This window comes from Salvelinus alpinus, chromosome 1 (assembly GCF_045679555.1).
Source record: "Salvelinus alpinus chromosome 1, SLU_Salpinus.1, whole genome shotgun sequence".
In the NCBI taxonomy this organism is placed as follows: domain Eukaryota; kingdom Metazoa; phylum Chordata; class Actinopteri; order Salmoniformes; family Salmonidae; genus Salvelinus; species Salvelinus alpinus.
The window spans coordinates 69,969,885-69,982,598 of record NC_092086.1 but is presented as its reverse complement, the minus strand read 5'-3'; the positions used below and the strand labels follow the sequence as shown (position 1 = coordinate 69,982,598).

At 40.9% G+C, this 12,714-nt stretch overlaps 2 protein-coding genes across 15 annotated transcripts in view; one reads left to right on the top strand and one right to left on the bottom strand.

Moving 5' to 3' along the window:
* The first annotated feature begins 1,713 nt into the window (after nucleotides 1-1,713).
* Nucleotides 1,714-8,304, top strand: LOC139584258 (S-phase kinase-associated protein 1). Its single transcript, XM_071415890.1, has 6 exons — nucleotides 1,714-2,034; nucleotides 2,822-2,918; nucleotides 5,283-5,356; nucleotides 6,346-6,489; nucleotides 7,283-7,423; nucleotides 7,657-8,304. Exons 2-6 carry the CDS (start codon nucleotides 2,822-2,824, stop codon nucleotides 7,690-7,692), a joined length of 492 nt encoding a protein of 163 aa, XP_071271991.1. The 5' UTR covers nucleotides 1,714-2,034; the 3' UTR covers nucleotides 7,693-8,304.
* A 59-nt stretch (nucleotides 8,305-8,363) lies between these two features.
* The window catches only part of LOC139584198 (transcription factor 7-like 2), a 68,298-nt gene continuing 63,947 nt past the window's right edge, over nucleotides 8,364-12,714 (bottom strand). For 4 of the 14 annotated variants that reach the window (XM_071415763.1, XM_071415773.1, XM_071415780.1 and 1 more), the window contains one exon: nucleotides 8,364-10,210. In XM_071415763.1, coding sequence (XP_071271864.1) covers nucleotides 9,892-10,210 — 319 coding nt within the window. In that variant the 3' untranslated portion in view covers nucleotides 8,364-9,891. Of the gene's footprint in view, nucleotides 10,234-12,714 lie in introns of all 14 variants that reach the window. The other 10 variants (XM_071415843.1, XM_071415859.1, XM_071415867.1 and 7 more) reach the window with 5 other exon arrangements.

Below are 12,714 nucleotides of genomic sequence, written 5' to 3'. Positions count from 1 at the left end.
TTACTGTTGATAAAGGGTTGCAGGTAGCCTAGCGGTTAGAACGTTGGGCCAGTAAGTGGAAGTGTGCTAGTTCAAATCCCAAAAAATCTGTCCCATGTGCCCTTGACAAGGCACTTAACCCTAAATCATCAATGAACCTACCAGGTACAACCCCAAATGTATAAACATGGGCACCCTCATAGATATCATGCTGACCAACCTGCCCTCTAAATACACCTCTGCTGTCTTCAACCAGGATCTCAGCGATCACTGCTGCATTGCCTGTGTCCGTAATGGGTCTGCGGTCAAACGACCACCCCTCATCACTGTCAAACACTCCCTAAAACACTTCAGCGAGCAAGCCTTTCTAATCGACCTGGCCCGGGTATCCTGGAAGGATACTGATCTCATTCCGTCAGTAGAGGATGCCTGGTCATTCTTTAAAAGTGCTTTCCTCCCCATCTTAAATAAGCATGCCCCATTCAAAAAATGTAGAACCAGGAACAGATATAGCCCTTGGTTCACTCCAGACCTGACTGCCCTTGACCAGCACAAAAACATCCTGTGGCGTACTGCATTAGCATCGAATAGCCCCCGCGATATGCAACTTCCGGGAAGTTATGAACCAATATACACAGGCAGTTAGGAAAGCAAATGCTAGTTTTTTCAAAGGCTAGTTCTCTGCTGCCAATGACTGGAACGAATTGCAAAAATCACTGAAGCTGGAGACTCATATCTCCCTCACTAACTTTAAGCAGCAGCTGTCAGATCAGCTCACAGATCATTGCACCTGTACATAGCCCATCTGTAAATAGCCCATCCAACTACCTCATCCCCATATGGTTCTTTTTTTTTCTCCTTTGCACCCCGGTATCTGTACTTGCACATTCATCTTCTGCACATCTATCACTCCAGTTTTTAATTGCTAAATTGTAATTACTTTCGCCACTATGGCCTATTTATTGCCTTTAACTCCCTAATCTTACCTCATTTGCACAAACTGTATATAGATTTTCTCTATTGTGTTATTGACTGTACGTTTGTTTATTCCATGTGTAACTCTGTGTTGTTGTTTGTGTCGCACTGCTTTGCTTTAACTTGGCCAGGTCGCAGTTGTAAATAAGAACTTGTTCTCAACTGGCCTACCTGGTTAAATAAAGGTTAAATAAAAAAATTGCTCCATTGATAATGACAGATCTTGGCCGTGACCCTACTCTCAGAGGGTGTCTTAGGGGGAGTTGGTATATGCAAAAAAATATATATATTCAATTCACACATGAATATAATGCAAATATTAAGCACCCACCTAAATATTATTATAAGTGAATACAAATAATATACAAATAATGTGGGAAGAGTGCCATCTCACGGCAGGACTTAACATTACAACTCGGAATGTCTGTCAAGGTAACGGTGTGATTGTGAATCAGTGATCATTGTTGTGAATATTATTTTACATAATATTTATAGCCACATGTTATATGCGAATAATATTTTACATAATATTTATAGCCACATGTTATATGCGAATAATATTTTACATAATATTATAGCCACATGTTATATGCAATACTTCATAGGCCTACTATTCAAGTAAGGCAACAACAAATTGTAGGCATATTTACATTAAACAATTACTGTCATGGCATTTAAAAAAATACTAACATCTTGGCCAACAATATGACTGCACAAAGAGAGTAAAACAATTACGGTCATTTGTTTTTGTGCTGGGACAAATTGACAGAACCTGAGCAGAACACATCATGAAAGAGCAACATGCGCAGATAATACTATAATTGTATATATTTTGGACGCAAAAATTAACAGAATGCACTAAATATTACAATAATAGCATTAGAAGACAATCCTGTTAATAAATATTACGTGAAATTCTGTCTTAATGTCAATGGGGAAAATCACTCACAGGCATATCACAAGACTACCTGCTCCATTTGACAAAGCGTAGCTAGCACAGTTCCAGTGATTGCCTGTGCTTCGGTCTGGCCCTGTTGACGTTTAACATTTTATCTCTAGATTTGCTTTAAAACATTCACAGTAAGTAACCACCATTTACATACGATTTAGTTGCATGTCTTGGTGAAATAATTTGTGTTTTAAATGTAGTATTCCTATATCTAAATGAAAATATAAATTACTTGAATATGGTTGCTAAGACGAGGCCTTGCTGACGACGTCGTTAGCTAGTCGTTGTCAGCTAACACAGCAGGCTAAGGTTAACGTAGCTAACTAGTTAGCTTACTGTTACCTGAAATTATTGCTACTTTAAGTGTAGCGCTAGTATTGAATCTAACATCTTATTTCAGCCTATGCCCGTTTCAGATATCTTGTTTGTTTACAGTTGCGCAGGCTATATGTGTCGGTAGTAACCAAGCAAGTTAATGCTAACTACTGTACCTAGTTCATGAAACAGACTGGAATCGAAGCTAGATAGCTATGTTGAGTTAGCGTGTGAAGCTAGCTAACGGTATCCAGCTAACGTTAAACAGTAAGATGCGTGAACTGGTAACGTAGCTAGGTAGAACTACTTAGTTAGTTAACTAACTTGCCTGTCTACCGAAACATGAACTTGGCTGGCAAGTGTTTGGGTAGCGAATAACTGGCGTTACTTGTCTGACTACAGTAACGTTATCTAACTAGGATTGGAAATGGCTTACTAACTAGCCACCTTAACGTTAGCCAAGGTAGCGTAACTGTTACCTTGTCAGTAAACCGAATACAGGGCTCGCCTGTCACCCTATATAAAACGTAGTTTATAAAATGTAGTTCATTACCCCGCTAGCTAACGCGAAGCCTGAAACTGAAACGTTTTCCTGTTTTACAGATGCCCACAATTAAACTGCAAAGCTCAGATGGAGAGATCTTTGAGGTGGATGTGGAAATAGCTAAGCAGTCTGTTACAATAAAGACAATGCTGGAAGGTATGTAGTTATGTACTCTGTTGTGATCATGTGGTTGTAACATGAGTAGGGTGTTCAAATCAAAACGCATATTTTGACCAGTGGGTAAAACATGTTAATTATGTTATTACTCCTCTAAGAAAACCAATGGTCCAAACCCCATGAAACTACCATAATCCCATCAAAGGTTATTGGAGTTTTAACAGTGTATATGAAAATACCACATGTCATGTCTCAAATCGATATACATCTTACCTCTGATATATATCTTACCTCTATATTGTTTTATGTCCTCTGGATTTGAGAAGAAAGATGAAGAGTTCAACGGTGACCCTGTCAGGTAGCCTTAATTCTCACACAGCATCCAGCCTAGCTGACAAAATGCTGTTTTTCAGATTGACAACTTTTTTCTTCTTCTCTGGCCTCCATTGATTTAGTCGTGCTAATTTTGACCATCCAACAAGGGTAAAAACTCCCAATAAGTTTTGAACGGAGGCTGAAAAGATTTGGCGGGGGTCCTCAGCTCCTCAAAGTTCTATAGCTGCACCAATGAGAGCATCTTGACTGGCTACATCACCGCTTGGTATGGCAACTGCTTGTCATCTGACTGCAAGGCAATACAGAGGGTAGTGCGTATGGCCCAGTACATTACTGGGGCTGAGTTCCCTTCCATCCAGGACTTCTATACCAGGTGGTGTCAGAGGAAGGCTCTAAAAATATTCAGACTCCAGCCACCCAAGTCATAGACTCTTTTCTCTGCTACCGCACGGCAAGTGGTACCGTCTGGGACCAAAAGGCACCTGAACAGCTTCTACCCTCAAGCCTTAAGACTGCTGAACAGTTAATCAAATGGCCACCTGGACAGTGTACATTGACCTCCTTTTTATTATTTATTTATCTGAATTGTTCTGCACTGACTCTATGCACACTCACTAGACTCTACCCACACACTCACACATACTACACTGACACACACAGACTACATACGCTCACAAACAAAACATACACAAGCATATTGACGCCACACACACTCTCTCACACACAGAACCACTTTCACACTTCACATACGCTGCTGCTACTCGGTTTCTTATATATCCTGATTGCCTACCCACATGTACATACTGTATTACCTCAACACCCTCGTACCCATGCACATAGACTTGGTACTGGTATTCCTTGTGTATAGCCTTGTTATTCTTTGTGTTACTATTTCCTTTTTCTTTGGTGCAAATATTAGTTTTTTAATTGTTTTGTTGGGAATGGGCTCGTAAGTAAGCATTTCACTGTAAAGTTTATGCCTGTTGTATTCGGTACATGTGACAAATAACATTTTATCTGATTGGATATAGACGTGAGGTTTGGACCATTGGTTTTCATAGAGGATCATCTACAAAATTAACATATTATTTTACCCATTGGTCAAAAGATGCATTTTTAATTAGACACCCTATATTAATACGAAATTCTTATTTGAAGATTTCTCACAAACAAGCATATCTCTGTAAAATGTTAAAGGAGCACTGAGCGTATACCAAGCGTTTTATTTTCAAAATATTTTACATTTAATCCAACTTGTGTCATGCTAATTTAGCTTTTTGCGATCCGCGGAAAGAACTTTGCACACTACTACCACAACATGCAAATTCCTAACCTAGAGTTTTCACCAACAACGAATTCAGCAGGAGAAATGGCGCTCTCATTGATTTTGAACGAGGGCACGCAGAGCGCTCTATTTGAAATGTCTATAAAGCGACTTGTTTTCAAGTGGAAGCCTCTGGTCAAAACCCACTGTCAAAGGTCACTGGGAGAAAGAGCGCCGTTCTGTCAACAGAGCTCTTATTGGCTGTATTAGGTTACAAAATCCGACTTTTTGGATTGAATGATATTTTAGGGAAAACCCCACTGAATGATTCAGAACATGTTTGTCTTGCTAATATGTATTTTTTGAACATAAGGAAGTGAAATTTCATCGCCAAAGTGCGTTTCCACCAACTCTGGGCAGAGTGGGTGGACACCCTACATGAGGTTAAATCTTTTATGTAGTCTACATAGCCACTAGTACGTATTAAACATCTACCCTGACCTACATGTACAAATTACCTTGAATAACCTGTACCCCAGCACATTGACTCGGTACCATACCCCCTGTATATACTCGTTATTGTTACGTCATTTTCTTTTACCTTGATTTATTTAGTAAATATTTTATGAACTCTATTTCTTGAACAAGCATTGTTGGTTAAGGGCTTGTAAGTAAGCATTTCGTGGGAAGTTCTACACCTGTTGTATGCGGCGCATGTGACAAATACAATTTGATTCAAAGTGCAGCTATCAAAACTGTCTGTCAGTATCTGTGTGCACTTGTCTAATGGTTGTCTTTGACAGATTTGGGTATGGATGATGAAGGAGATGATGATCCAGTCCCCCTCCCGAATGTGAATGCAGCCATCCTCAAGAAGGCAAGTGGACTGACTCACTGTCTGACAGTTATCCCATATCTGGTGCAATGGACTGAGGGACAGGCAAACTGTTGGGAGTTGGACATTGATAACCTTAGGTAAAGTGCCTCCTCCCAACCAGAGCTGGGGCTATCTTATCTCTATTTCCACTTTTATCAGTTTAGTTGCACATCAATTCTATCCATAGCGGCACAATTCGATTGAACCCAAACCCTTCTTAGCTTTTTCTCCTAGAGGTTTTTCCAGGAAGTGGAACATTTGGGCACAATTTAAACCAATGTAAGCCAAACGTGTAGGCAGAATGACTTTCTCAAACCTGTAACAGGGATCCGTACCTATGTGGGAGGAGCTGTGAGGGTCCATGCTCGATCATTACATTATTTAGCAGACGCTCTTATCCAGAGAGACTTACAGGAGCAGCCTTGCTCAAGGACAGATGGTTGAGATAGTTGGCCTTAGGGGTACAGTCTACAATGTGAAAGAACAAATGCAACTAGTCATCTGTGCCTGTCTGAATCTCTAGAAATCAAATGGTGTGATTGTCTGCTGAAGGTGTAGACGGTGTTAATTGGCATTATACTGTGGGATTAAAGATGATTTTTGTTATTCCATCTCCCAGTTGAATTGTTCCATGCTGTCTTGTGCATGTCTCCAACTGAGGGACAAGCTGATGTTGTTTCTGCGGCTTTGTTCAGCAACTGTATCCATGTGGCTAATGAATTACATTTTGTTTGGGGAAATGTTTGCATGGTCAGACAATTATAAATTTTCTGCCTGGCTTAATTAATGTCTGTTTTTTTGTTGTTTCTTACATCTGTAGAATAGCATGTGTGTGCTCTGACCTCCGTCCTCAAGTTAGGCCTCTGAAACTGAACTCCGTGGGAGATGGATGCCCTGGCGTGTCTGATTGTTGATTCACGGACTGTGTGCCAGGAATAGTTGTTCCTTTTCATGTTGTTTCCTTTCTCACTTCCGTTTCCTCCCTCCAGGTGATCCAGTGGTGCACCCACCATAAAGACGACCCCCCTCCCCCCGAGGATGACGAGAACAAGGAGAAGAGGACGGACGACATTCCCGTCTGGGACCAGGAATTCCTCAAAGTGGACCAAGGGACTCTCTTCGAACTCATTCTGGTGTGTACCTACCACCCCCCCTGCCACTCACTCACAGAAACAGTTTGACACCTGCACACATACAAAGTGGAAGTGTCTCAGGTCTTGAATTTAGGCAATGGCTTAGCTGAACATACCACACCAGTTAAGCTAGTAGGTGCTTAATAAAATGTAATGAAGTTATAACTGGAGGTAGTAGTAGTTCATTACTAAAGAGCCTTACACACAGTCAAAAAAGCAGAAAAGTTTCTGACAGTTTATCTAAAATCTTAAACTCTGGTGGTACAAAACGCCTCCACTATGTTACCACTAGATTATCCAATGAAACACCCCAGAAAAAGGGATCCATCCCCCTGTAATTCGATTGGTCACCGAGGGGAGGCACAGGTGGCAAATATTTGAACTTGTGCGTCAGAGAAATTCGCTGTGCATGTGCCGTCCCTCCCTGTGCTGTTTCCGCCGAGGTGGGAGGCAAATCTGCCACCGGCTTTGCATAGAAACACATGGAGACGGCTGCGTTTTCTCTTCCTGTGTGTAAGCGGCTCAGGAAGTATCAGCTATGTGCATATGAAGTTAAACAAGCAGCCTTGCATGGCTCTTGTGCAGTGATTTGCGCAATATGTTCTTATAGCGCTCAGGGCTTCTAGGAACTGTAACACAAGTCTGTCATTTGAGGAGTAGGTTTTACCCAGCTCCTGAGACCTGTTTACTCGGCCTAAGCCCAGGGCTGCAGTAGTTCACTTGAAAGGCAGTATTTGCAGTTGTTTTCTTTTCTTCTTCATCCTCCTATTATTTTCTTTTTTTAAATGTTTAGGCCGCAAACTATTTGGACATCAAAGGACTGCTAGATGTCACCTGCAAGACGGTGGCCAACATGATAAAAGGCAAGACCCCAGAGGAGATCAGGAAGACGTTCAATATCAAAAATGACTTCACAGAGGAGGAGGAAGCCCAGGTAATACGGCCTTCTGTGGTTTTCAGGATGTCCCACATGGCACCCTATACAGTCACAGTGCACTACCTTTTTTTGACGAGCCCTATAGGCCCTGGTCAAAAGTAGTACTCTATAAAATGAATAAGGTGTTATATAGGGCAGAACCGCAGTCCTAAATGCGGAGCTGCCTTGTGATAATATACATTTGAGCCATGTGACAGTGTGTGCTGCTTTTCCATTCCCCCCTTCCCCAGGTACGCAAGGAGAACCAGTGGTGTGAAGAGAAATAAAGGAGGATCATGCCAACACTAACACACTGAAAGGATTGTTCCATTAACTGGTTGCACTGCGCTGTTCATACGTGTTAATATTATATTTAGTCTATTAGAGCGCCCCCCTATAGCATGACCATTTCTATTGCTTGAGCAAAATAATTAAAAAAGCTATTTCATGTTTTTACAAATGTTACTTCACATATTCACATGAGATGCATCTGGTCTTTACAATTTAACTCCTTTTTTGAATTGCTATAGTTGTCTTTTTTTATTGAATATCTTATTTTTTTTCTTTTTGAGTCAACTGAATAAATAGCTTTTTTTTGACTGAAATGATAGCGCAGTGCAGAATTTTGTAAATGCAGCCTCTTCTGTGCTGTCTTCTTAAAGTCATGATAAGGAGACAAGCTGTCGTAGGAGATTTGAAGTGGGGCTAAACGTGTGCAAAATGTCCTGTGGATTGGAAGTGCTTGTCGAAGAAGTAAATGTGTGCGAGCTGTTTGTCACTCAACTTAGGGTATTTACCTAGCTTAGTACTATTGGAATATTTTCTCAGTTCTGCTCTGAAGATGACATTTAGGGTTAACACCCATTGAATTCCAGGAGTTAATAAATTACTTAAAATAATGTCTGTCTGCTGCTGTTTGTGATTGTACATCTAATGGGAAATAGTGAGGAAACTGATCCAGATTTTCAAAATACTTTAATACATCAAACAAAAATGAGCACATCAAAGGCAGAAGTCTTTTAATGTGTAAAAAAAATAGAAAAGACAGACATCAGTACACCTTTTTTATGTGTGGTCATTCTGATACGAGCAGTCCCCAAATCTAAGATGTGTGTTAACATTAGAGCACCCTCTGATGGACTAGACATTGATTGAACAAACAGAAAAGCCTTGCTGTACACCACCTACAGTATCTCCAAAGTAAGCAGGGTTTGACACTTGCAAGCAGTAAATTAAAGCCATTGTTTTTCACATATATTTTTGGTACACTTAGGTGGAACATGAACACACTGAAAAGGATTGACACAGCTGTGATAACTTCAATGAAAGGAAAAGCTAACGCAAAACTTCTGCACAAAATGTGTTTTTCTCTCAGAAAATGGGTGTAAAATAAAAAATGATATTGCTTTTAGTGGAAAACTGAAATTAGAGACTAAAGAAACAACGTTGGGAGAAACAAAATGTTCATTTTTACATAACAAAACGTACATTTTATGTAGGGAATTCAACATAAAACTTTACAACACAATGAAATATAGTACTCATTTGGTCTTTAGTTTACAGCAGGGTTCTTTAATCTTTTTCAGCTTGAGACCCAAATGAGAAATTAACAGTCCTCTTGTGACTCAAATCGTCCTCCATTGAACCAAATTAAGAAGAAATAGTGTATGAAGGAAGATGTATTCTCATAACTCGCGACCCACCTCTAACATCCCAGGGCCCACTTTGGGTCCTGACCCATAGTTTTAGAAACCCCGGTTTACAGAATGTTCAGTCAGAGGCAGTTTAGGACTGCTGAATTTCATTTTTTATTATATAATGGAGGCTTTTTGACACCAGGAAACAAATTAATCTCCCAAACTGCATCCTTTTGAACAAACACCAATGATGTTTTAATACTCTGTGAGAGACCTACATCAAAATAATGTATCTAGCAAGAATTTGACTGACAAGCAGGAAGTGCCTAAAACAAATGAACATAACATAGAGATGAGTCTCTCCGAGGGGAGACAAGAACATGTCTACACAGTGAAAACCACTGTCACTTCTACCTTGAAGCTTCAACCTTATACGACATCATTAATCAATATAAATACTATCTATTCTGGAAAAGGTTCCTTTGACACGTCTGAAAGTCTTATGAAAAGGAGGAGTACAGTAATCCTCTGTAAAAATCTTTGGAAATGGAATCAATTCGATTTTAGGCAGTGAGGAAGAGAAGCAGTTATCATCCCGGCAATATTAAAATGACATGAGCACTGAGTAAATCAGTCAGGAGTCAGTTAGTCATATTGATGTGAATGGCATCCTCTCCCAGACACAATGCTCTGTCATTGTTTTTGGATGTTTGTGGTGAAGGTCTTTCTCCAGCGTTTTGCTCCCCACTCCTTGTTTGGTCCTGATGACGTTGGGCTTTGTCTGTCTGTCTGGCGGTGTGTTGGGATGGTGCGAGGAAGTGTGAGAGGGGACAGGACAGGTGAGGCTGGCTAGTGAGACTTGGGCAGGGTACAGTCATGATGATGATGACTGAGATTGTCGTGCTGTTGGGATGATTCTATTAAAGCTTTGAGAGAAAGTTCTGTGGTCTTGGGTTTTGAGAGGATAAGGGGCGTGTGTTGTTTGCTGGGCTGGGGGTGCAGAGGGATGTGTAAGGGGGAAGCAGGCGAGGGCGAGCTGGGCAGGGAGGGGTGCTGAGGGGGGACGCCGTCGACGGGGGAGGGGGGCGAGTCTATAGCGCTTCCATCGGAAGAAGTGGGGCTGGCGCACCATCCTCCTTGAAGGTATCGAACGCACTTCTTTTTCCTCCTAGGAACAGTCAAGAGAGTTATCTGTGAATAAAGCGTGGATGCAAAGCGTCACCAAAATGAACTTTTTTACTGTTTTCAACATGATTGAATTGAGTTTGAAGACCCCAAAAGAGCAAATCCATTGAATACCATCAAATATGTTTTTATAGATCATCCACCACCATTTCCTTCAAATCATGAATGATTTTTGTGGTTGTTCTCGTGATCATTAGAAATGTTGTTTTCTAAGCTAAATTGAAAGTGAACAATAATCCCATGATTATTACCAGAACCCAACATGAGTCACTTAGTGCCTGCGCAAGAGAAGGTGCGAGGAAATATTTAGAGATGGGGAGGAAGAGAGAGCGATTCTAAATGTCAGAGTTCACTATCAAAAGCTGCACTGCCTGACCGCATGAATGGAGAAAGTTGAAGGCAGATGAGCATGAGAAATGGCATCAAAGTGCAGAGCGGCGGTGCATGTGCGAGATTGTGTGTGTCTGTGTGTGCGTTCATCTGCGGTGATCAGGATTCGCTCTAACCACATTCACCTCCCTTTGTTCTCTTGCAGCGCAACACACATACAACACGCACAGTGGTCAGGAGATTTCCATGATGTGACGGCATGGTGGGGAAGGCAGGGCTGGTACCTCTACACTGATGTGACTTTGAGTGTGCAGATGTGTAAAGGAATAAAGGAGAAGAGATTGAGTTGGTAAAAAAAAAGGCACTGATGATGAGCATGACTGATCATCCATACACTGTAAATAAATAAAAAATGTCTGCTTTGTCATTTCTACCAATAGCATAACCAAGAAATATCTGTTTTAAGCAGAGAACATCTACAGTTGAAGTTGGAAGTTTACATAAACCTTAGCCAAATACATTTTAAACTCAGTTTTTTTCACAATTCCTTGCATTTAATCGTAGTAAAAATTCCCTGTCTTAGGTCAGTTAGGATCACCACTTTATTTTAAGAATGTGAAATGTCAGAATAATAGTAGAGAGAATTACTTATTTCAGCTTTTATTTCTTTCATCACACTCCCAGTGGGTCAGAAGTTTACATACATTCAATTAGTTTTTGGTAGCATTGCCTTTAAATTGTTTAACTTGGGTCAAATGTTTAGGGTAGCCTTCCACAAGCTTCCCACAATAAGTTGGGTGAATTTTGTCCGATTCCTCCTGACAGAGCTGGTGTAACTCAGTCAGGTTTGTAGGCCTCCTTGTTCGCACACGCTTTTTCAGTTCTGCCCACAAATTTTCTATAGGATTGAGGTCAGGGCTTCGTGATGGCCACTCCAATACCTTGACTTTGTTGTCCTTAAGCCATTTTGCCACAACTTTGAGAGTATGCTTGGGGTCATTGTCCATTTGGAAGACCCATTTGCGACCAAGCTTTAACTTCCTGACTGATGTCTTGAGATGTTGCTTCAATATATCCACATAATTTTCCATCCTCATGATGCCATCTATTTTGTGAAGTGCACTAGTACCTCCTGCAGCAAAGCACCCCCACAACATGATGCTGCCACCACCATGCTTCACGGTTGGGATGGTGTTCTTCGGCTTGCAAGCGTCCCCCTTTTCCTCCAAACATAACGATGGTCATTATGGCCAAACAGTTCTATTTTTGTTTCATCAGACCAGAGGACATCTTTGTCCCCAAAAAGTACGATTTTTGTCCCCATGTGCAGTTGCAAACCGAAGTCTGGCATTTTTATGGTGGTTTTGGAGCAGTGGCTTCTTCGTTGCTGAGCGGCCTTTCAGGTTATGTCGATATAGGATTCGTTTTACTGTGGGTATAGATACTTTTGTACCTGTTTCCTCCAGCAACTTCACAAGGTCCTTTGCTGTTGTTCTGGGATTGATTTGCACTTTTCACACCAAAGTACGTTCGTCACTAGGAGACAGAATGCGTCTCCTTCCTGAGCGGTATGACGGCTGCGTGGTCCCATGGTGTTTATACTTGCGTACTATTGTTTGTACAGATGAACATGGTACCTTCAGGCATTTGGAAATTGCTCCCAAGGATGTATCAGACTTGTGGAGGTCTACAATGTTTTTTCTGAGGTCTTGGCTGATTTCTTTTGATTTTCCCATGATGTCAAGCAAAGAGGCACTGAGTTTGAAGGTAGGCCTTGAAATACATCCACAGGTACACCTCCAATTGACTCAAATTATGTCAATTAGCCTATCAGAAGCTTCTAAAGCAATGACATCATTTTCTGGAATTTTACAAGCTGTTTAAAGGCACAGTCAACTTAGTGTATGTAAACTTCTGACCCACTGGAATTGTGATACAGTGAATTATAAGTGAAATAATCTGTCTGTAAACAATTGTTGGAGAAATTACTTGCCTAACTATAGTTTGTTAACAAGAAATTTGTGGAGTGGTTGAAAAACGAGTTTTAACGACTCCAACCAAAGTGTATGTAAACTTCCAACTTCAACTGTATGTGTGAAACCCTTTCCTCCCCTCAGAACTACAGGACCTCTCTCCCACTTTCCTTTGATCATCATC

Excerpts from the sequence above, each read along its gene's own strand:
- LOC139584258 (XM_071415890.1), top strand. The coding sequence starts at position 2,822 with ATGCCCACAATTAAACTGCAAAGCTCAGATGGAGAGATCTTTGAGGTG. Across the intron at positions 6,490-7,282 it reads CTCTCTTCGAACTCATTCTG|GCCGCAAACTATTTGGACAT; the intron begins GTGTGTACCTAC and ends TTAAATGTTTAG. Across the intron at positions 7,424-7,656 it reads CAGAGGAGGAGGAAGCCCAG|GTACGCAAGGAGAACCAGTG; the intron begins GTAATACGGCCT and ends CCCCTTCCCCAG.